The 25,163-nt window shown below is 38.6% G+C and overlaps 2 protein-coding genes and 1 non-coding gene across 3 annotated transcripts in view; 2 read left to right on the plus strand and 1 right to left on the minus strand.

Moving 5' to 3' along the window:
• Positions 1–1,885: 1,885 nt before the first annotated feature.
• On the minus strand, positions 1,886–1,958 carry trnar-ccg. Its single transcript has one exon. It is a non-coding gene; the product is annotated as a tRNA-Arg (tRNA).
• Positions 1,959–2,278: 320 nt separating this feature from the next.
• Positions 2,279–13,874, plus strand: LOC124388539 (importin subunit alpha-1-like). The gene is made up of 11 exons (XM_046853252.1): positions 2,279–2,413; positions 2,766–2,834; positions 2,914–3,045; positions 5,157–5,245; positions 5,569–5,837; positions 5,910–6,004; positions 6,893–7,156; positions 9,831–10,064; positions 11,792–11,974; positions 12,456–12,605; positions 13,263–13,874. Exons 1-11 carry the CDS (start codon positions 2,411–2,413, stop codon positions 13,350–13,352), a joined length of 1,578 nt encoding a protein of 525 aa, XP_046709208.1. The 5' UTR covers positions 2,279–2,410; the 3' UTR covers positions 13,353–13,874.
• A 265-nt stretch (positions 13,875–14,139) lies between these two features.
• The window catches only part of LOC124384389 (E3 ubiquitin-protein ligase SMURF2-like), a 63,949-nt gene continuing 52,925 nt past the window's right edge, over positions 14,140–25,163 (plus strand). Inside the window, exon 1 of the mRNA XM_046847185.1 lies at positions 14,140–14,657. Coding sequence (XP_046703141.1) covers positions 14,606–14,657 — 52 coding nt within the window. The 5' untranslated portion in view covers positions 14,140–14,605. The remainder of the gene's footprint in view (positions 14,658–25,163) is intronic.

Here is a 25,163-nt window from a genome sequence, read left to right on the forward strand (position 1 = left end):
GGTACTTTAATTATTATTACTATTTACTATTTTTTCTCTTCTCTGTCTTCCACTCTTTTTTACTCATCCTGTTTTCCTCCTTTTTCTATTTTTGTGTTGTTAATTAATAAATATCATTACGAAAATGATGATAATGATTAATGATAATGCTGATGAAGACAATGATTTTGTTGTTGTTGTTGTTGATGATGATGATGATGATGAAGTATTATTTAAGGCTATTATTACTATAATAGTATTTCCTACTCTTAAAATGTTGTAGCTCAGGATAGTTTATGTATCATGGTAATTATATGTAATTAAATGGTATAACTGTTTTTTTTTTAGCATTTTATTGTTGAATGCGGGTGGTGTGTGACGAGTAAATGTGTTGATTTACTGCCCCCTACTGGACACTGGAGAGATTTATTCTGCTCTTCACTTTGTAAAGATTTACATGTAGATTTAATTGCAAGCCCTCGGGTAGGAATTAGACAGCTGTAAAGTAAATGTTTTGGTTAGTATCATTAACACGCAGTGGGGGAGTATTTTGGCTTAATGTGCTTAATTTCTTCAGCAATGCATCACAGTTTCCAGCTCTTGTTAATAAACAAATAAGTCAAACTACAAACTACTTGGTACAATAGTTTCAGGAAAATGAGTTTTAGGTTTTCTTCCTTATTATTAATTAATGTATCTTAATGAATTCAGACACTCTTTTCATCATCAGACCACACCATGATCAGATTTAAGTTATTATTATTCAATATTATTGTTTTGATTTATAGGTTGATTTTGCTTATATCAAGTAGTCAAGTCAAGTTGATAAAATATATATGACAAGGCGACAGTAAACACAGTGCTAGGTATCTGCTAGTTTATGTCATGTTTGTCATTCCATGTCATAATGGTAATGTACACTTAAGCATTTAAATTATATATCTATTATATTAGGTATGCCAATAGATTTTAATGTTTAATTGTGATTAATGGCATGATTAAATTAAATACTTCTCAAGTTTTTAATACTCCAATCAACATGAGCATGGACAGATATGGATGCTTTATGCAAATGTTTGTTTATTATTAGTGAAACCACAGTCCACATACAGCATGATGACAAAATATGCTTGTAAATGTTTTCAAATGATTGTGGTGTTTTAAATTACGTAAATCATCGGGACACCGAAATAGATTTTTGCCATGTTTCCGCACGGACGGTTTTAATTGCCGGATGACGGTTTTGCGCAGATTTGAGACTTGGTGAATCAGTAAAACAAATGTTTGGTGATCTAAAATTTTGTTTTGGTAGAGTTTGCTATTTTTATTTTTTTATGTCTGAGTAAAGAAAGGACATTATGAATAAATGTGTTGCTTTGAAGGTTTTAATTTAGCCTCTTTTTAATATTTGTTTTATCATTTTTAAATGGTCAAACAGAAATGCATGCTGCATTAATCACATGTTAATAAAATTTGTGAAGTTAAAATGGATTTGCATTAAAATGTTAACGTGGTAACTTCTACAGCCCTAATATATAATAATAATTGTTATTATTGTTATAATTATTTGCACACCACTTATTTGCACTAAGCTGGTCTCCACTCACTACCTCATTTCTGCATTTTGTACAGACATTAATAGTCTTTAAAAAATCGTATACTATAATATACTACTTGTTCTCAGCACAATGACAATACAGATGCATTCAATCTAAAAAAGAAATAAAGCACAGTTAATAGTGGCTATTTAAATGTAATGGGATATAAAGAGTCTCCAGGTGCCTGGTTTTCTTTGCATCTGGGAGATTAAGACGTTATTAAACATTATTTCTAGAGGTAGTTGGTCGTCCTCAGATTTTCGTGGGGCTTTTTTTTCATCTTGAAGCTCAAAACATTGTGCTGATCCCGACCCAGATGGGACTCGAACCCACAATCCCCAGCTCCGGAGGCTGATGCCTTATCCATTAGGCCACTGGGTCATCACACTTCCCAATGCGGAAACAAAGCCTTTTAAACAATACGCATACCAAACATTCCTTTCTGAAACTTTGGGATTTTTTTTTTATTGCAACTAAACACCAATGGTGTGTTTATGTATTTCTTAGAAAAAAACACAAAAAACGAATCACATTCATCCATCCAGCCATTGTTTCGATTTCACTTTTACCGACATAGTTTTAAATTACGCAAACTCTCGCGACAACACGCTGTTCCCACGCCATTGTGAGGTTTTTTTTGCATTTGAAATCAGCCAATGGGCGTTTTCCATATTGCAGATTGTCCAATCAGATTTATGTGTCGCACTGTGTGTTTCCGCCTGCATATGACGTTGATTTCAGCCAGAGTACGGAAATCAGGCAGGCGCGAGAAAAGCCGCTGTCCGGGGAAAATCGATATTTATTTATTATTTTTTTATTACAATACATCTTAAATGGTACGACAACCAACAGAAAGTGTGTAGCAACAATTCGATTTGTAGCTGTAGCGGTTTCATGGGGTTCGACCGACTTTTACATAGATTTATTTGTATTTTAATGAGACCGCATGGCAGCAGATAGAGACTTAAATATGCCCGGAAATGGGGCTGATGCTCTTCTATTAAAACCAAACCGACTTTAGATGTAACTGTGTATCCTTGACTTATTTTAGACTCGACAGTGTGTGTGTGTGTGTGTGTGTGTGTGTGTGTGTGTGTGTGTGTGTGTGTGTGTGTGTGTGTATATATATATATATATTCCGGGCTTCAGTCTCGTTACAGTGTTATAACCGTCTTGTTTGTTGTACAGGAGAAAATGTCTGCCGGTGAAAACGTGTCCCGATTAAACCAGTTCAAAAATAAAGGGAAAGATGCGAACGTAAGTGAAAGCGAAGTGTAAGAGACGATGTTCATATTCGAGCTGAATCCTGACGCGGTTTCTTCTTGACACTCCCCAGGAGTTGAGGAGGAGGAGGCTGGAAGTCAGTGTGGAACTCCGGAAAGCGAAGAAGGACGAGCAGATATTAAAACGGAGAAATGTGAGCTGTCTGCCGGATTCCCAGGAGCACGATCCAAACCACAACTCACAGGTAACATCGGGGGTTTAGCAGAGTCTGGAAAGTACCTAGAAAACTCACCAGATGACTCCATTAACTTATTTTCATTTGGACTCATCAGTAGTGATTAGTGATTGGTTGTTAAATGCAGGGGTGATCAGTGATTGGTGGTTGGGAAGCAACAGTGATTGGTGGTTGGGAAGCAGTGGTGATCAGTGATTGGTGGTTGGGAAGCAGCGGTGATCATTGATTGGTGGTTGGGAAGCAGCGGTGATCAGTGATTGGTGGATGGGAAGCAGTGGTGTGATCAGTGATTGGTGGTTGGGAAGCAGTGGTGATCAGTGATTGGTGGTTGGGAAGCAGCGGTGATCAGTGATTGGTGGATGGGAAGCAGCGGTGATCAGTGATTGGTGGATGGGAAGCAGTGGTGATCAGTGATTGGTGGTTGGGAAGCAGTGGTGTGATCAGTGATTGGTGGTTGGGAAGCAGTGGTGTGATCAGTGGTTGGTGGTTGGGAAGCAGTGGTGTGATCAGTGGTTGCTGGTTGGGAAGCAGTGGTGATCAGTGATTGGTGGTTGGGAAGCAGTGGTGTGATCAGTGATTGGTGGTTGGGAAGCAGTGGTGATCAGTGGTTGCTGGTTGGGAAGCAGTGGTGATCAGTGATTGCTTGTTTAAAAGGTGATTCGTTGTTGGGAAGCAGCGGTGATGAGTGATTGGTGGTTGGGAAGCAGTGGTGTGATCAGTGATTGGTGGTTGGGAAGCAGTGGTGTGATCAGTGGTTGGTGGTTGGGAAGCAGTGGTGTGATCAGTGGTTGGTGGTTGGGAAGCAGTGGTGATCAGTGATTGGTGGTTGGGAAGCAGTGGTGTGATCAGTGATTGGTGGTTGGGAAGCAGTGGTGTGATCAGTGGTTGCTGGTTGGGAAGCAGTGGTGATCAGTGATTGCTTGTTTAAAAAGGTGATTCGTTGTTGGGAAGCAGCGGTGATGAGTGATTGGTGGTTGGGAAGCAGTGGTGATCAGTGGTTGGTGGTTGGGAAGCAGTGGTGATCAGTGGTTGGTGGTTGGGAAGCAGTGGTGATCAGTGGTTGGTGGTTGGGAAACAGTGGTGTAATCAGTGGTTGGTGGTTGGGAAGCAGTGGTGATCAGTGATTGGTGGATGGGAAGCAGCAGTAATCAGTGATTGGTGGATGGGAAGCAGCAGTAATCAGTGATTGGTGGTTGGGAAGCAGTGGTGTGATCAGTGGTTGGTGGTTGGGAAGCAGTGGTGATCAGTGATTGCTTGTTTAAAAAGGTGATTCGTTGTTGGGAAGCAGTGGTGTTTTACTGAACACTGGGAAATGTGGTCAGTGATTGGATGTTGGGAAACAGTGGTGGTGATCACTGTTTGGTTGATTTTGGAAACTACAGGTGATCACTTTTTTTGGAGAGGGGGAATATATCAATTATTTGGTGTTAGGAAACATTGCTAATTAAGGATTGGATGCTGGGAAACAAGCTGGTTAAAAGAAGTGACTACATAAACTAACTTCCATTTGGGTTTAATTTCCTTAAGTATTTGTATAATAGAATGGCTAAAGACATTCATAAGAGATGCATTTTATCAAAATAGAAGAGTCTGTAATGGATTGTAACCTATGACCTTCTGCACTATAACACAAGACCTTCCGCACAGACCACAATCTGTCACAACTGAACTGGCTCATGAGCCATCATTTTATACAGTGAAGCTAAGTATTTACTAGATTCATATTGATCAAAAATGCAATGAATTAGTGATTAGTCAGGACGAAAATGGTTAAATAATCATACTTTAATTGCTTGTAAACATGACCAAGAAGAGCGAATGGTTGTTGGGAAGCAGTGGTGATCAGTGATTGTTGGTTTGCTGCCTTTGCTCCATCCACAGCTACTGCTCGAGCACACACATCTCCAGCACCACAAAACCTTTCAAAACATAAGATCATATAACATACATCTAACATATATCTGTTACATATAATGAGACCAAAATATCCTTCTGTTATCAGCTTTCATACCAATATGCCACACCAAATTGGTGCAATTCCACTATATAATAAAGCAGTTTGAAGGCTGGGACAGAGATAAAATGCGTGTAAACACCTTAATTTGTTTTACACTCTGCAGACGTTCCAGCATTGGAGTGTGGAGGAGATCGTCAATGGTGTAAACAGTCAAAGTCTGGATCATCAGTTGCAGGCCACACAGGCAGCGAGGTAACTTTGCTTCTGGAAGCTTTTCATGTCTTCTTTCACCCTTCATTCGAGCCACTAAGGTAACTACAGTATTTAGGCCATTTTCTATTAAGCAAGATGCGATGTTTGGTTTTTCAACACGACATATTTTGTTTTGAAACTTCCTCCTGTCCAACATGGTCTAGAATGTCACATGGTCACATGCCACGGTGCACAAAAGGCAGCTAGATTTCTGGTTCCTTTTTTGTGGTTGTCAGTATTCAATGCTACTGTCTCTCCTATTAGGTATTTTGCATTGCCAAGTTAACAAATACTATATTCTCTTACCCTTTCCTGTTTAACAGGAAGTTGCTCTCTAGAGAAAAACACCCTCCCATTGACTCGATCGTGGAAGCAGGTCTGATCAGTACATTAGTGAGCTTCCTCTGGATCTCTGACTGTCCTCCAATCCAGTTTGAGGCAGCTTGGGCTCTCACCAACATCGCCTCAGGAACCTCCGACCAAACAAGAGCTGTGGTGGAGGCAGGAGCCATTCCAGCCTTCATCAGCCTCATCTCCTCTCCTCACGCTCACATCAGCGAGCAAGCTATCTGGGCCCTTGGCAATATCGCTGGTGAGAAGACATAACAGTAAACATTTCTCAGGCGCGGTCTCTGTTCGAGTCTAACTTTGTTTTCCTTCAAAGGTGATGGCTCGACGTACAGGGACAAAGTCATCAAACATGGAGCCATTGAGCCGCTGCTTACACTGCTGTCTGCTCCCAACCTGTCTATGTTTACTGTACGTACAACTGTCGCTCAGGATCTACTGTGGGTGTATGTAGATCTCTACTGGCTAGTGGTAGATCAGGAATGTTTTTTTACTTTTTCAGGGTTCCTATATTCAAATATAGTGAATTGCACTACCAGGGCATGCTTGCTATCGAAACTTTGCCTCAGTAGTTTTAACTTTTTTTAGATATACATCAATCAGGCATAACATTATGGCCATCTGCCTAATATTGTGTTGGTCCTTCTTTTGCTGCCAAAACAGTCGTGACCCGTCGAGCATTAACAGCATTAACTTCTTCAGCACATTAAGCTACATGTGATCATCTGTTGGATCGGACCACACGGACCAGCCTTCACTTCTCATGTGCATCAGAGAGTCTCGGCTGCCCATGACCCTGTCGCCGGTTCACCACTGTTCCTTCCTTGAACCACGTTTGTTAGATTCTGTCCACTGTAGACCGGCAACATCCCACAAGAGCTGCAGTTTTGGAGATGCTCTGACCCAGTCGTCAAGCCATCACAATTTGGCCCTTGTCAAACTCGCACAACTCATTATGCTTGCACATTTTTCCTGCTTTTAACGCAACTTTCGTGGCAAAATGTTCTTGCTGCCTACTATATTCCACCCACTAAAGGATACCACGATGAAGAGATAATCAGTGTCACTTGTCAGCAGTCATAAAGTTATGCCTGATCCGTGTAAATGTATATGATAAGTACATTTTATAGAGCAGCATTGTTGAATTCACAGATCTATTTAGTCAGAATGTCCGTGTTTTTAGTGAAACTTAAAAACTTGCCTTCAAGGTTAGGGTGCATTTTTGTAGTGAACTATCTGACCTATTTTAAATTGCTCAGCTTCTGAATACTGAAACTCCATCTCTATCCCCTGTTGTAGACGAGCTACCTGAGGAATGTGGCGTGGACTCTGTCTAATCTATGCCGGAATAAAAACCCGGCCCCTCCAGTGACTGCCGTGCAACTGATGCTGCCGGCTCTTCTGCGCCTTCTGGAATACAACGACTCTGAGGTGCTGGCCGACACGTGCTGGGCCGTGTCCTACCTCACTGATGGCCCGAATGAGCGGATCGAGGTGGTGCTGCAAGCTGGCCTTGTGCCCCGTCTCATACAGCTGCTCGCCTGCTCAGACATTAACATCATGGTGAGAAACTCGAGCCTCTCTCGCACACGCAGTGTAAAACCAGAACGGTTAAATATGAACGAGTTGAAATGACAGTACATTTTCCTGGAAATTAAATATGTATTCACGTGTGAAAAATAACATACATTACTGCAAAATGCATGACAATATACAACCACAATTCCAAAAAAAGTTTGAGAGAAAAAGAAATGTAAATCACATAAAACCATATTTTAAAAAGAAATACGGATTTGAATTTGATGGCTGCAACGGGTCTCAAAAAAGTTGGGACAGGGCCATGTTTTCCACCATAAATCTGGGCCCTCAGGAAGTTTCGGGAGAGGAATGTTGTCCCATACGTGTATGATACGGTTCTGGGTGTCCTTTGTTGTGTTTTTCGTTTTATAACGCGGTAAATGTTTTTTTTGAATAGCGAAAAGTCTAGACCGCTGCCAGGCCAGTTCAGCACCCGGCTTTTCTACTATGATAACATTCTATGGTTATAAATGCAGTATGCAGTTCGCATTGTCTTGTTTAAACATGCAATGCATGGAAGCATTAGTTGCTTTAAAACCTGTATGTACACCATTCAGCAATGATGGAGCCTTTCCAAATATGCAAGCTGCCCATTCTAACACATTTACTTTTTCCAGAATAATATAACATAATTCAAGAAAAGCTCGTTCAGAGTCTTGCTGTATGTAACTTGTTTTTATTATCATTTATCTTATTGTATGTCATGTGAGGAAAATAATGATTACTTACATACTTGATGTGCTTTGGCCTTTCATGCCAAGGCCTGCGTGTCTTCATTCCAGCAGCAGGATGAAGGTTGTAGATGATAAACAAAAATCACAGTCTAAAGCTGAGAACCAGTTTGATATTACTATAAGTTTAATTGTTCAATTCGTATGTGTTCACTGGGGTAAATATTAACAATTGTTTTGGTCAAAAGCTGACATGCATGCAAACTAATACAAAAATGACTTTTTTTGCTTTGATTTTATTGTTAGTATAATTTTGTTGCACAACAGCTTACACACAGCACAAGGAAGTTTTAACTATAAATGTATGTAATTTACGCGAATACTCGTCAAGATGGACATTTCTGGACATTATTTTGTGTGCAGGACTCAAGAAATGATCTGTGCTATGTTACAGCCATAACATAACATCTGGAAAGTATTCATTCGGAAAGTATTCACAGCGCTTTTTTCACATTATGTTACAGTCTTATTCCAAAATAAATTACATTTATTATTTTCTCTCTAAATTATACGAACAATACCCCCAAAATGACGAAGTGAACGGAGTTTGTTTAAAATTGTTCACAGCTTTTGCCCAATACTTTGTTGAAGCTCCTTTTGCACCATTTACAGCCTCAAGTCTTTTTGAGTTTGATGCTACAAGCTATACACCTATTTTTGGGCAGTTTCTCCCATTCTTCTTTGCAGAACCTCTCAAGCTCCATCAGGTAGGATGGGAAGCGTCAGTGCACAGCAATTTTCAGATCTCTCTAGAGATGTTCACTCGGGTTCCAGTCTCTGGCTGGGCCACTCAAGGACACTCACAGAGTCGTAGCAACGCCTTTGTTATCTTGACTGTGTGCTCAGGGTCGTTGTCTTTGTTCAAGGTCAAACCATCACGCCAATCGGAGGTCCAGGGCGCTCTGGAACACGTTTTCATCAAGGATGTGTCTGTGCATTGCTGCATTCATCTTTACCTCGTTTCTGATTAGTCTCCCAGTTCCTGCTGCTGAAAAACATCCCCACTGCATGACACTGCCACCACCATGCTTCACTGTATGAATGATATTGGCCAGGTGATGAGCGGTGCCTGGTTTTCTCCAGACATGACACTTGGCATTCAGGCCAAATAGTTAAATCTTTGTGTTTCATGGTCTGAGAGTCCTTCGGGTACCTTTTGGCAAACTCCAGGTGGGCTGTCATGTGCCTTTTACTGAGGAGTGGCTTCAGACTGGTCACTCTACCATGCAGACCTGATTGATGGAGTGCTGCAGAGATGGATGTTCTTCTAGAAGGTTTTTCTCTCTCCACAGAGAAATGCTGGAACTTTTTCAGAGTGACCATCAGAAATATTTCTGTTTCTTTCCCCAAATTTATGCCTCAATACAATCCTGTCTCGGAGGTCTACAATCAATTCCTTGGACTTCGTGGCTCGGTTTGTGCTCTGACATGCACTGTTAACTGTGGGACCTCATATAGACAGGTGTATGTCTTTCCAAATCATCTTCCATCAACTGAATTTACCACAGGAGAACTCCAAGTTGTAGAAGCATCTCAAGGATGATCAGTGGAAACAGGATACATTCAATGTCCTGGCCAAGGCTGTGAATACCTGTCATTTTTTTTTTACATTTGCAAAGATTTTGAACTTTTGAATTTTAGGGAAAATAATGTATTTAATCCAAATTGGTATAAAACTATAAGTAAGTGTGCTGTGTGCATGTCATGAGTAAGACAGGAATTCAACTGAAATTTAATTAAATCTGGTGAATTTAACGAAGATTATCCTGCAAGACTAGATTTAAGTTCTCTGTTAAAGGCTACCCTGCAATTTTGTTTATTCCCTTAATTCCTGTTGATTCCCATGTAAAGTTTGCAACCTAGTGTTCACCTACCATGTACCTCCAATATATTTCATAATGCCAGGGCTCTTTCGGTTAATTCTACAGACTCCATCGCTGCGTGCCGTGGGGAACATCGTTACCGGAACGGACGAACAGACTCAGAAAGTTCTGAACTCCGGAGCACTGGCTCTGTTTCCCACTCTTCTACGCCACCCAAAAAACAACATTCAGAAGGAGGCGACGTGGACACTGTCCAACATCACAGCCGGGAAAGACTCACAAATCCAAGAAGTGGTTGATGCAGGTTTGGTGCCCCTGCTGGTGGAGGTTCTGCAGCAGGTGAGACACATTTACTGAAGAATATTAGCTTCCTTTACTCGCCTAAATGCTTAGGAACATCAGGACCCCAGACATGTCTCAGATCAATGGTGTAACGGTACACAAAATTCACGGTTTGGTCCGTACTTTGGATTTTAAGTCACGGTTCGGATTAATTTCGGTACCGTTAGGGGGAAGAAATGCAAAATGTAAAAAAATTGCTTGTTTTATTATTACTGCAGTTTATTATTATTAACATTTGTGAACATCAACAGTTTATATTTTTAAAACAATTTTAAATAAAAAGCCTGCTTGGTTAAATAATATATATACAAATATTTTTATAAATCAAATTAATGCAATACACTTTTTATTATATTGATTAAATTGAGTAATCGATTAAATTGGCACAAATTAAAATAAATCGAAAATTAAATAGTTTTCATTTGTTAGACCCAATTTAGGTAATACAGGTGTGTGTGTGTGTGTGTGTGTGTGTGTGTGTGTTTTACATTTAATATAAAACTTTCTAAAGATATGATCTACTTAGCAGTGCTACTTATTTCAGCAAACTTTAACAAATGTCTTCATTCCTTCCATCCTTCATTCATTCACTCCCTTGATATGCGGAATTGTCCGGATTTTTTCTTTTGAAGAGAAATTCTTGAAACTGTACATAAAACACTGAAGAATCCATATCGCTAGCGTTGATGATGACCAGGAAGTGGCCGCGATTTCACACATGCACGAAACAACGCAATACAAAATGTATTCCGGCGTACTACAAATCGTATTTCCAGTATGGAGTGTGTAGCCACAGTGACACTGCATTGCTTGTTTTCATGTTTAATAATAATTTTAAAAAATGCTCTCAAAGTGCGAGGCAAAACTTGCGGTCCGCCACTTAATACGGTCCTGAGGGAACTCGGGTTTCAACTATGTTCCACACGTAAAAAGGATTTTTGCATTCATTACACATGTGCACCGAGTCGAAATCCCTGTACCGTAAAGGTTCGGTACGAATACATTTACCGTTACGCCGCTAATGACTACATATGACTTGATGCTTTTTTTAATGGCACTTGTAACTAATAAATTAAAACATTTGAATTTTTTTCTGTAATGAAATGTCCTCTGTCAGAGATGATCTCGTCTGGCGCAAATCGTTGCATGCACATTTCCGCATTCTCAACATTTTTGTATGCATAGCCACGTGTGTGTTTGTTTTTATAACTGCCAAGTATTTCACATCTCGTTTTAGTTCCTTGTATCTGTTATTCTCAGAGCCCAGTGCACATTGTTTTTGCCGCACCTTTACATTTATGCCCTAGGAATATGCTTTTGGATTTTGGGATATTCTTCTTTTTTTTTTTTTTTTTTTTTTACTTGCATCCACCTGGCCGAACTTTACGTAACATCCTTGAAAGTTTTCTTGATGCTTTTTTTAAATTATTGAATACAAAAATAAATGTTGTGAAATGTGCACAGGTTCCGTTACTGCTTATGTTCTAGCAACAATAAACAGTCATGCATGAGTTTCTCTATATATTCGAGTTCTATTGATTGAAAAAAGCAACACGTCGAACTGGAAAGCCCGACTTCCTACGTGACTCATTTACTGGAAGCTTACCATTCATTAAATACAAACATCAAACAAACACTGACTCCTTTTATAGGCATTAAAATAAAGGTCAGTTTTTACTATCAAAAATCAGTTTTGAGGTTTGAGCATGTTCATTTTCTCACAGGGAGACTATAAGACTCAGAAAGAGGCTGTGTGGGCCATCACCAACTACACCAGTGGGGGGACGGTGCAGCAGGTGGCGTACTTGGTTCAGTCCGGAGTGCTCGAACCTCTGCTAAACCTCCTGTCATCCAAGGACAGCAAGACCATCATAGTCATCCTGGATGCCATCTCGAATATTTTCACGGTAAATATGACGCCATGTTCAGCAGAATAAAACTGACTACACAGCACATGGATACAGCGGCTCAATTCTACGCTGCCGAAAATGAAAACGATTTGAAATAGTGTCAGAACAATAATGGCATTTCTTTCGAGTCGCAATCACTGGTCCGAATACTAATGATGCCACAGAGAGCAAATTAAGTGAGAAACACGTTTTCTCTACCGTCAATCAAAGCGACACCAGACAACCATGAGTATCTGTAGACCTGTAAACTTAAACCCCCGAAATGAGGGGCAGAATATTATTAACATCTTAAATTGAAATCATTTAGTCTGCCATTTGTAAATTGAGTAGGTCTCTGGTATCAGTGAGCAAATGTAGATAAATGATTTGTTTTGGGGCATGTGCACGGGAAATGAAGTATTCATCAAAGAAAAAGTTTGTACACAGATTATGCTCTCTAGGGCCTGTTAGTAACCGATTCTCCCGTGCTGATGCTCAGGTTGCAGAGAAGATGGGCGAGAAAGAAAAGATGTGTCTGATGATCGAGGAGTGCGGAGGACTGGACCGGATCGAAGCACTCCAGACCCATGAGAACGAAATGATCTACAAAGCTGCACTCAAACTCATCGAGAAATACTTCTCAGGCGAAGTAAGTAATTGTTTTTTTTCTCATTTCCAGAACTATCTATATGCACAATATGGACAAACGTATTGGGACACCTGACTTTCCCAGCCACATGTGTTAACTTTTCCCTGCACTTGAACTAGGAGACACAAATCTGTTTCAGCATGACCGTGCCACTGTGCACAATGTTTATGGTTTACATGGGTTGAGTGGAAGATCTCCTGCTATAGAGCTCTGAGCTCAACTCTGTTAAACACCTTTGGTATCATTTGGAATGCTGACTGCACCCCAGACCTTCTCATCAGTACATGACATTACTAACATCCTTGCGGTGGAATGAGCACAACATCTTTCCAGAAGAGTGGAGAGATGATTAGGTGTCCATAAACCTTTGTCCATACAGTGTTCAGTGCAAAAGCTAGTGAGAAAAATGATGGCCTGATATCTACCACGAAATTAAAGGAGCAGTAATGCTGAAGGCTCATGTTGGCTTTTTATATATATATATATATATATATATATATATATATATATATATATATATATATATATATATATATATAATATATTGTACACACAAATATTGTGGCCATGTGACAAATAATTGGCTGTCATTGGTCAATGATTATGGTCCTGCTGTAATGGGTTAATTAATAACGTGATTGTGATTATTTTTATCAGGAAGAAGAGGATGAATCCATTGTTCCTGAAGCAACCAATGATGGTTATGCCTTCCAAATTACTGATAACCAAAGCACTTTTAATTTCTAAAACACTCCTTCACCACCCACTACTCCATTCCACTTTTTTAAAAATAAATTTATACTTGGTTTTTATTATTTTTTTTTTTATTAGTTATGTATATAAAGGCTCTTTTTAGTTTTTTCACTAAGCCTTGTAAATAAATTTTTAACATATAAGACTGCTCTGTGTTTCACTTTATGTAATGGCAAGAATTTAACTTTTGAATCAAACGCTGTTATCCCAGGAGTCACTTTCGAGCGTTCAGGCGAGTTCCTTAAACTCTTGCTGGTTTGACTTTCACTGGGGATTGGAAGCTCAGTGTGTTAAGGCTCTGGGTTACTGATTGCAAGGTCTGTGGGTTCAAACTCTGGTATCGCCAAGCTGCCACTCTTGGGCCCTTGAGCAAGGCCTTTAACCTTTCTGTGCTCCATGGGCGCCGCATCATGGCTGACCGTTCGCTCTGACCCCGGCTTCCGAGCAAGCTGAGATATGTGAAGAAAGAATTTCACTGTGCTGTATTGTATGTGACAAATAAAGGCTATTCTATTATCCTGTCCATGTTCATCACTCATAATAAAATCTTCATACACAAAACTCTCATATTATAACTTTGTTTAGAAAATATATATATAAAAGAAGCAGGAGCATGGTATAGCTTTATTTTTTTATTAACAAAAAAAAATTTATAACCAGTAGCTGTTGTTACTAATTCTGTCCACGGGTTGTCGCTGTTTGCTCCATTTTTGTCGACAGAAACGGAGTGTAGTCTAAATGTCTCCGCACTTCCTACACGCGCGCACTCGCCTCAGCGCGCGACCGAATAGGGCTCGACTAGGGGCTCGGCGTCACGCGTAGTGCACTACACGTCTATTTGGAATCGAGCCTTTCGTTAAATAGATTTCTTGGCTGCTCACAACTTCCACTCCTACCGAAAATAAACTGGTTTGTCCAAGAAACTGCGGTGATTTCCCCATGGAGCGGGATTAAATAACACTTCCACAAGATTTAGGGTTTCTTTCTGGACTTATTCGAGACGTTTTGGTTCTTCTTTTTTCTTTTTAACTTGCAGGAAAGTTGGAAGTGAAGGTTCAGTGCTTGCTTGTGTTTCCACCCGGAGGTTGTAATTCTGCGTCCTCGGCGCGTTCACTCGCATTGACTGGAGTGTGAACGCTGAAAAAAAAATACACGAGTTTGTTTAGGAAGATTTCTTTGTAGTCAGATAAACAATTTAGTATAAAAATAAAAGCTAGAAATAAACGTCAAGCTGGAATATAAAGGGAATGTCTAATCAAGGGGCGAGGAGAAATGGTCCAGTGAAACTGCGGCTCACAGGCAAGTTCATTTCCCTACTTTTTCTCTTTATTATATATAATTTATAAATGATAAAATCATATAAAAATATACACAAATGTTAACTTTGAAACCTTCACTGTAGATTTGAAACGGTACAAATTGTATACATTAAAAAACAAAAGACATGACCGTGTTGCTAAATAACTAATTTTATTCAGTTTTAATAAATAACACCTTAAAAACAACTTTAACAACTTTTTTTGTTTTAATTTCCAACCATCATAATTTCCCCCCTTTCTTTTACTTTTCAGTAGAGTATTAATTGCATTTGTTCATTCTGAAACCGAGATCAGCATTACATCACTGTTCTCAGCTTAGGTGTTGTTACGGCGTGCCACGTGGTATCCAGGGGGCGTGGCCACAGCAGTGGCATTTTTTCTGGGGTGGCTGCTGCCACTCCTGAACACAATCCTGCCCCCCTGATAACTTTATTAATAGTCTCGAATGAATCGTGATCAGTGGTGGACAGGTGGACTCTCTTTTTTTATTTAAATATCTGAAAACCCTATAGCAGTATTTAACTTTTTCTTGATTTGCAGTTTTTATTTCTCATTTACTTCACCATACACGGGCGACATGCATGCTTTAAAAGGCATGATGTTTTAACGCATGAGTAAAGTGGACACAAATGTTGCCACAACTGACTTTTCCAATTTTGTGCGGTTCCTCGTCTTTGGATGCGTAGCATGAAATTTTGCATTCACTCGAGGTAGAAGACCCAAACCTGTTCGAGCAAAGCCAGCTCCATGAAGATATAGTTTACACGGGTTGGAATGTAAGATCTACTGCTATTAGGCGCTGATCTCAACCCTGTTAAACACCATTTCGGATGAATTGGAACATTGAATGCATTGAATAAGGTTTACTATTTCTTTCTGGACTTATTGAAGACCTTTTGGTTATTAATAGACTTGAATCAATAGTGGACAGATGGTCTCCATTACTGCATCCAATTTAAAAAAGGATTCCCATATCAGTTTTTTTCATTTTGGGGAACCTTCACTAAAATTGCAATTTTTATATCTCCTATACATCACCATACACAAAGCCAGACATTCGTGTGGTTGAATGAGCACAAATCTCCACAAGCACACTCTAAAAGCATCTTTACAGAAAAGTGGAATTGAAGTTTCGAAAGCATGCAGTATAACGATCATTTAAAAAGAATTTAGTCTTGTCCTAGACCTACACAATATGGCTGAAAGTTTGGACACCTGACCATCACCCCAGCATGTGGGTCCTTCCTAAACTGTTGCCAGCATAAAGCTGAAAGCACACAATCATATAGTGTGTTTTTGCATGCTGTGGTATTAGGATTTTTTTCTTCACTGGACATAAAAGGCTCCAAAAATGTTCCAGCATGAACCAGTGTACAAAGCAAGCTCCATAAAGTCAAGGTTGGAAGGAAGGACTTTGCAGCACTTTACACTTGACTTCGCAAATGCTAATAATTGTTACCCCTCTACTTCAGTTTTCTCCCTAATTTAGATCATTCCTTCTCTCCAGTCTAAAACCTTTTAGAAGGATCTTTTTAACATCATGGGGGCTGCAAAACACACTTGGAATAAAGATCAAACCTTTGGCTATAGTGTAAGAATATATTTGTGATTTTGCCGTTGTTTAACTATTCCCCTGTTTTAAAAGTTTAGAATAAAGTTTCCGCCTGCTTTGATTCTTAAAACTTATTTGAAATACCAGCCGATAGCATTCGCTGCAGCGGGGATCATTGGGATCTCACAACTTCTGGGTTCCTGGTGTGATCACCTGAGATTGAGACTGTCCATTGTGTGGATTTTCTTTACATGGTTTTCTTTTTTTTTTGTCTCTTCGTTTCTCCAAAATCCCCCAAAACATACTATTGCAGAAAACAAATGGACGAACGTTTGCTCTAAACACGTTCCAGCATGTTACTGTTTCCCAGCAATCTTCAACTTTCATCATTCTGCAAAAGAGCGTGGTTCATTTAATAAAGTATAAATAAATATCCTTTACTTCTCTGTCATTTTTCCACTCTGTCAACTTCTTTCCTCTTCACCAAAGAATCTTGTTGTAATTACTTTTTTGTTTAGCTCTTTGGCAGTTACCTTTTATCCCAAGTGATTCATGAGAATCCAGTCCAAGACAAGAGTTTTGCATCAAGGCCAAACAGTTACTCGTCTCCGTCCTGGGATTTAAACTCACAATCGTCTGGTCAATTGGCACCGAATGGCCACTAGAGGCATTCAATATTTATCTCTAACGTCTGATGGGTTCATTTGTGGCATGCGTTATGCGAGTCTGTCAGCGACACAGCTTTCTCTAATTCATTGCAACTGAGTTAATGAGAGGAAAGGAAGATAATGCCATAAAACAGCACAGCAGCTGTGAGGTCTTCTTTCACGCCCTTTTCTGTCTGCTTCCTTTGGCACGGATCGATCTCTTGACACAAACACTAATGAATCATTAACCATAAATGTGTGTGAGGTTTTCTGAATCAGCCTGCTGCTAAATCGGGGTTGCCGGAGGCTTCTTTAATAAGAAGGAAAACCACAGGTCAAGTATCAAAGTAGAACAAAATTGAGCCTTTTCTTTTTCCTTTCTAAAAAGGTTTGCCGAGGCATTGTGATTCACCGGGTTTTGCTCGATTAATAACAGCAGTACCAGCCATGACTGATTAGAGCAAAGTATAACAGGAAATGTTCTAGGAAGCCATTTCTGCTGAACGATATTAAACTTTATCTCGCCTTGACATTATTATTGTTCTATCTATCAGGTACTGAATCTGTCTGTTCAGCTGTCTGTGTCTGTCTTCTAAATTTCTTATAAAGATAAAAAAATGTTTTGGTCTCTGTAGCTTTCTAACCACTTGTCTGCCTGTCTGTCTTGGCTAGGGATTTATTTATTTCCTTGTCTGTCTGTCTGCCTGTCTTGCCTAGGGATTTATTTATTTCCTTGTCTGCCTGTCTGTCTGTCTTGGCTAGAGATTTATTTATTTTCTTTTCTCTGTCTTGCCTAGGGATTTAGTTATTTCTTTATCTATCTATCTCTGTCTGTTTGTCTGCTTGCTTGTCTTGCCTATGTTGTTGTTCACCTATCTTTTTATCTATCTGTCTGTCTGCATAGCCATGTATTTAGTTGTCAGTTTGTCTGCCTGGCCAGCCATTTATTTAGTTTTTAAATATTTGTATCAAATTATTACCTGTTATGAAGATATATTTGTATTGGTTTGTTTGTCCGTATTTCATGTTAATTATCTAAACATCTATACTGTATCTTATAATATTTCTGTAATCGATTGTTTCTATTGGACAATATCTGTCTATCTGTATGTATGTGTAACTAGTCAAGTTTATTTCTATAGCGCTTTTCACAACAGACATTGTCTCAAAGCAGCTTTACAGAAATCAACAGTTAAGGTGAATGGTGTGCATTTATCCCCGATGAGCAAGCCATGGCGACTGTGGCAAGGAAAAACTCCCTACACATGTAGAAAATAAAGAATTCATCTTTCACTGTAACGGGTTTGAGCCTATGGGAGGAAACTTGTGTTCAATGTAAAACACTGGAACAGGAAAGTTTCTTATGTTCCATTAGTGTGTGGCTTGGTGTTTGAGCTATTAGTGTACGAGTTGTGTTGAGGCTTGTTAGTACCCAATCAGTAATCAGGCTTGTAAGTAACTTTCTCTCACACTGTGCTACTGAAAAGACTCTCTATGCCAAGTATCAATAGAGAGTGTGTGTGTTGATCAGAGCTTACTGGTGGAGCTGGCAGGCTACACTCTCACTCCAACACATCCACCTTGTCTCTCATCTTTTACCCCCAATATCACAAATTTAGTCCATCTAAATATCTGCTTTACAACTGTTCATTAAACTTTTCTGTTCATCATATTTATACACTGGAAATATTAGCAGGTGCTTGGATGGTTGTTTGAGGAGAGGGACTGCAACTGTAGTGTTTTTTTTTTTTTCCATTGTCTGATTAGCTGATATTTCAGATGACTAGCACTGCATAAAAAAAATAATTTTATATTTTTATTTGGCAAGTAAAACTTTCAGAGAAAATACACTATATGGACAAAAGCATTGGTACACCTGATTTTGTTTCAGGCATATGTGGTTTTTCCCCAAATTGTTACCACAAAGCTAGAGCCATACAATTGGGAATGTCTTGGATACAGTAGCATTAAATGTGCTTAGGATCATTGTCATGTTTGTAGGTGAACCTTCGTCTGAGGTCCGGAGTGCTTTGGAACAGGTTTTTATTGAGATATCTCTGTCCTTTGCTCCATTTCGGTAAACCCCGACTAATCTCCCAGTTCCTGCTGCTGAAAACAGGCTCACAGCATGATGCTGCCACCACCATGCTTCACTATTGCGATGGTGCCTGGTTTTCTCCAGACATAATGTTTACAATTGAGGACAAACAGTGCAATCTTGGTTTCATCAGAAAAGTTTTAGCAGGTTGTGTCCCTGTGCACAAAGCCGGCTATATGAACATATGGTTTGACATGGGATGAATTTGAGGTACTGGCTGCACCCCAGGCCTCCTCACTTCACCAACATCAGTACTAATGGCTTTGTGGTTGAATGTGCACAAATCTACAGAATGAAACTCCAAAATCTATTGGAACATCTTCCCAGAAGAGTGGAGGTTATTATAACAGCAAATGGGGACTAAATGTGAAATAGGATACACATATGAATCTTATGGTCAGGTGTCCACAATTACATTTTATACATATATAAGAGTAAAAGACTTTACTAAGAGTAAACTGCCAACTTGAATTTATATTTATTTATAACACGTGCTCAACATTTTCCCTTAGTCAGCATTCACACATGTGGGATGACCTTGTTTCACTGACTATCAGGATTTATCTGTGATCAATTCCGAGATACTGTATACTCTGTGATGTAGACCGATCTTATCTTGCTGTCTCAGTTCTCAAAATGTTGTCTTGCTACTGAAAACCAGCGCAGATACATACGTTTTGCGTAAAAGTGCACAAAATTATATCTTTTTTTTAATAATATAATAAAAGATATCAGATGACGCACCTGTGCCTGACACCGTATGCACGTGGTGAAGCATGTCGCTCTACATGATGATATTTTGACCTATCGTCTTTTTACTTTACTCGCAGGCAGGGTTTAAGTATCTAAGGTGTGATATTAATTCTGTATCTGGCTCATTCTAAACCAGTGATTCTCAGCTAGCTTCAGATCTCCTTATCATTCTATTCTGCCACGTGTACTTTGGACAGAAGCGGAAAAATCAGTTCTGTGTTCTCAGAAATGAGCTCGATTCCCTGTACTTTTTGTTTCATCATGTTTCTTTGCTACCTTTAGGCAAATTCATTTCCTCAATGAAAGATGAGGCTATTTGCCTGAGAAAGCAGTACTTTGTTCCACTAGCTGCTGTAGGTCTTGTGCTCATTTCCATATTTGCAGCTTATTTCAGACCTCCTGTAATGTAATTTTTAATCAGTGGCAGGTTGGTGACCTACTAGTGTTCATAAATGTGTTTGTGGGGTATCTATCTAATCTATCTAATCTATCTAATCTATCTAATCTATCTAATCTATCTATCTATCTATCTATCTATCTATCTATCTATCTATCTATCTAATGTGTGTGTATCGAATGCAGTTCTTTTTACGTTCTTTGAAGTATGATTAGTCTTTAATTTTTATTATTAATCTTGATAACATACACAACAATGCCAGAGGTATAAAAATAGACAATAAAATATCGCAGTGTCACTGTGGCTACTCACTCTGTACCGGAAATAAGATTTGTTTGGCGGCATGCATGAAAACGCTAAATAATCCATTTTGCTAGTGTTAGCCGCTGACCAGGAAGTCGCACGCGTTTTATGATCCAGCTTCAAGAATTTTTCTTAAATGTAGAAAATCCAGACAATTCCACATGTGGAAGTGGAGTGAATGAATGAAGGACGGAAGGAATGAAGACATTTGTCAAAGTATATGCTGAAATAAGTAGATTATAGAAAATGGAATATTAAGTGTAAAACACACACGCGCACACAAACATTACCCAAATAAGATCTAACAACTGTAAACTATTTTTAATTTTTTCCTTTTATTTAATTTCATTACATTTTTATTTTTTAAATTGAATACTCACTTTAATCATTATAATATAAATGTGTATTGCATTATTTTGATTCATACAATTAAATTTTTATAAAATATCATAAAACGTTATATATATATTATTTAACCAAGCAGGCATTTTATTTAAAATTGTTTAAAAAATGTAAATTGTTGATGTTCACAAGCAGTTTTATGTTGTGCATTTCTTCCCCCTAACTGTACAGAAACTGAATTGAACTGTGACTTAAAAAACAAGGTACGTACTGAACCGTGAATTTTGTGTACCGTTACAGCCCTAATATATATTAAAATTAATTTAATATTTAATGCGTGATTAATACAGCATGCATTCGTTTCACCATTTTTATTGAAAATATAAATAAAAAAAATGAGGCTAGATAGATAGATAGATGGATGGATGGATGGACGGCTAGATGGATGGATGGACGGATAGATAGAGTACCAAAATCCGCCATGATGCACACAATTAACCACAATTAATGTATGAAAGTTAGAAGAGATACAGTTTCTCCGGTATCACCTCATTAACCGTCCGTGTGGAAACATAGCAAAAGTTCCGTTTGGTGTCCTGATGATTTACGTAATTGAAACCACCATAATTACAATTACACTTACATGTACAAGAATATTTTGTCTTCATGCACTATGTTGCGTTTGGTTTCACTAATAATAAACATACATTTGCATAAAGTATCCCTATTTGTCCATGCCCATGTTGTTTAGAGTATTAAAAACTTAAAAACTGAATACAGGAGCAGCATTTTGTATAAAAGTGAACATTTGGCTTTGCACTTGTCTCTGATGAAGTGTGTTTATATTGATTGATTGCTCGTTGTTGTATTTGCATAAAAGTGGGAGGGGGGTATTCTAATTAAGTCAATACTTGACAGGTTTTTATTTTTTTTTATGTAATATGATATTTTCATAGCTTGTGAGCCATTTTTTAAAAAAAAAGTCAGATAACAGAAGTATAATTGTTTGTGCTTGGATAAACAAAAGGAGAAATAAAAGTTCATGCATACTATCTAAAGTAAGTTTCTGTAGCAAATGCAGCCATTTGGCACCAGTTTGAAATTTTCCTCACACACCAATGAGAATAATAAAAGCTTTTTGAAATGCCAGTACCTCTGGAAGCTCTGCTGTGCCTCATCTTACAGACTTGCCCCTAAATATTGAAAAAAAACCAAAGAAAAAACCAACCAAAAAGAAATTTGTACTTGACTGAGGTGTAAAAGTTGGCATGCAGATAAAGGAAAGTCCTCTTTGGAATAAATGATGCCGTGTGCGTATTTCAGTCTCTCCATGACTGTGTGTTTGGCTGGTGCACTTTTAATGAGGTCATCATGTTGCTCCTTTGCAGAAGAGAACAGCAGTTGACAGGAACACAACTTTTGCTGACTTTTTGGGAAATCGGTTTCGAATATGCAAACTTTGCGCCGACTGTCTCTGACTTGCATGCGAGCATTATTATTATTTTTTTTTAAATAACCGTGTCCTGTCTTTTGTTGTCATCTTTGCTCATCTCTTTCTCACATACCTGGTATTATTAAGTGACTTTTGTGCACACATTACAAAAAAAAGACGTCTCCTATTTTTTGTAATAAAACCACAGTTTAATCCAACAAGTGGAAGTGAAACCTGTTTTCCATACATATTTTACTGAGCATTTTTATATTTATATTTGGAGATATTGTTTTCGAAACGATTGAACGATCACCATTCCAAGTCCTGTTCTGTTTGGTCTAAGCCGAGGAAATGGCTCGTAATTGCAAGTAAACACATTAAGTAAGCGCTTATTAAATACCAGCTTGTGCTGGCACAACTCATAACTGTGTTTTGCTTTGAAGTGCACCCGATTATGCACATAAGCCCTGCACAGTAAGCGCTCAACTTGCCCCTTTTTTACCTTTGACCTTTGTCCCTATCATTCGCACCGGAAGCGTCTCAGACGGCTGTGCGGCTGCGTCTCGTCTCCTTGCAGACATCTGATCACGTATCGCACTTCCTGTCTCACCACTTCCACTGGAAACCAGCAGAACTTCCCCCCACGCGCGCGCACACACACACACACACACACACACACACACACACACACACACACACACACACGTCTGCTTCTTAGAAACTTCGAGCAGACACTGCAATTCATCTTGTCTTGCTTTTACCCATTGCCCTACTGCTGTGCTGTGCGGTGGACCTTTTGCGCAACTTCTGCAAAATCACGTCTACACACAGATTGCTGTCTGTTGCCTGAGTCTGCTAGTCCGCGCCGTATCATCTGCTTGCGCGCTTGTGGTTTGTATCTTAAGGGTTTTTATTTTTTTTTCAATCGTATTGCAGAAGGTGTCATGTCTAACGATGAGCAATATGGAAAGAACATCACAATATTCGAAGACGTTATCGCATAATGCATTTGTTTTTTGGCACTTCGTGTCCCTCAGAGTTTGTTGAACAAGTCAGAAGAAGAAAAAAAAAACACGCCAACCCATAACGAGTCTATCACCCTATTAAAAACCACCACCAACAACAAAACCCTAAACTTTCATTAACAATGAGTGTGTTTGCATTAACAAATATGAGTTGCAAAGAAATCGGAACATTACAACTAGTAGGCTCCAGAAGAGGTTGGAATAAGTGATAAAAAATGTGCATTCACATTTAAATAGAAAATGAATTCATTTGTCTTTAATAGCTAGAAGACGTACCTCATACAAGCGAGACCACTGCTGCGACAAGTGCACATGATTTTCTTTCTAATTAGAATCCAGTATTCCTTTAAACTGTTTTCACAAAGACCTACTGACCATGTTAATCAATTTAACATTTATTATTGCTCGATTAATGCATCAATTAATCGAGTAATAGGATAAGTATTTTTTTTATTTATTAAAAAGCAATGCCTAATATACAAGAGAAAATAAGACAGGTTGTTGTTTTTTTTTATTGCTGAAATTGCACACTGGAATATCTGTGAAAACTAAACCCATTTGGTGCCTTTAATTTCCACATTACATCAAAATACAAATATATTAATACAATTATAAATAAAAATATCAAAATTTATTTCAGATTACTTAAAACAACAAAAAAGAAGTAAACGCACTATACAGCGTTTTCTTTGTTTTAGTTTAAAATGATCCCAAACTTTGAAATTCTTTACCCTGAATCTATGGAAGCCCGTTTCCGCCACATTAAAAAAGTTTGCCTTATTCCGACTTTTTTCTCACAATTCTAATTTTTTGATCCTTGCAATTGCGACTTTATTTCTTGCGATTCTGACCTCATTTCTCCCGATTCTGACTCCATCTCTTGCAGTTCCACTTTTAAATCTTGCAAATCCAACTTTATTTATCATCAACATCCAACATTTCTGGTGCATCCACCTGTAACCATGTTGTCTGCCTGAAGTTTGAAGCTGTTGGTGTATGAACGAGGCTCCTCTGCTTCACCTGTCTTGTTCCCTCTCCTCTTCAGGGTTTGGAGGCTTAGTTTAATACCATGCGATTCTATTGATTGTAGCTATTTCATTTTCAGTGTGTAAAACTTTGACACTACAGAGGGGGTCACGCTGCTAAAACAAAAAAAAAAAAATGTAATTGCGAGGGGAAAAACAGTTTCAATTGTGACAAAAAAAATGTAGGGGAAACGGCTTCCATATGAATTTTCTCCTTGTTTCTCACTGTTTTTTTCCCCCGTTCCTCCAGTTTTTCATTTTTAGATCTTCTGTGTTACCTGTCCAGAGCGCTCCAGAGTTTAGCGCCACAACCAACAACCTGGTGGAACACAAAATTGTAGTGTATACCGGCATTAAGTGCTGTTTTTTTTTGGTGTTTGGAAAGAACGATCGATATATATATATATATATATATATATATATATATATATATATATATATATATATATATATATATATATAAAATATAAATTTGTTTCATTGTCTGCTCCCTGTAGCAACTTTTGCGCCAAAATCACTTTTGGAAGCGTGGTGTCTTATTTTTACTGCTTTGAGTGATGGTTTACGTCCCTGCAGGTCTATCAGTTATCAGATGTGACCTAAATCCCTCAACAGTTGCATTCATACTATGTGCTAAAGAACTTTTTGTGACTCTTCTTTTCCCTCACAATGTAGAGTCTAAATGCTTATTTGAAAGTTTTCATGGCGTGAACAGTATATTGTAGCGTGTGATATTTTATACTTGCCCTGCAAAAAACACTGACGTATGTATTCCCACCTCATTCCCAGGGAATGCACCCAGCAGTAGAAGATACCAGTGCTGATACGATTGTATGTGAATCTTGATTCTGACAGTTCGTCATCCTCGGCTTCATCACTCAAGTTCATTATCGGTCTCAACTAGATGATCAT

The sequence above is a fragment of the Silurus meridionalis genome, chromosome 1 (genome assembly GCF_014805685.1).
Source record: "Silurus meridionalis isolate SWU-2019-XX chromosome 1, ASM1480568v1, whole genome shotgun sequence".
In the NCBI taxonomy this organism is placed as follows: domain Eukaryota; kingdom Metazoa; phylum Chordata; class Actinopteri; order Siluriformes; family Siluridae; genus Silurus; species Silurus meridionalis.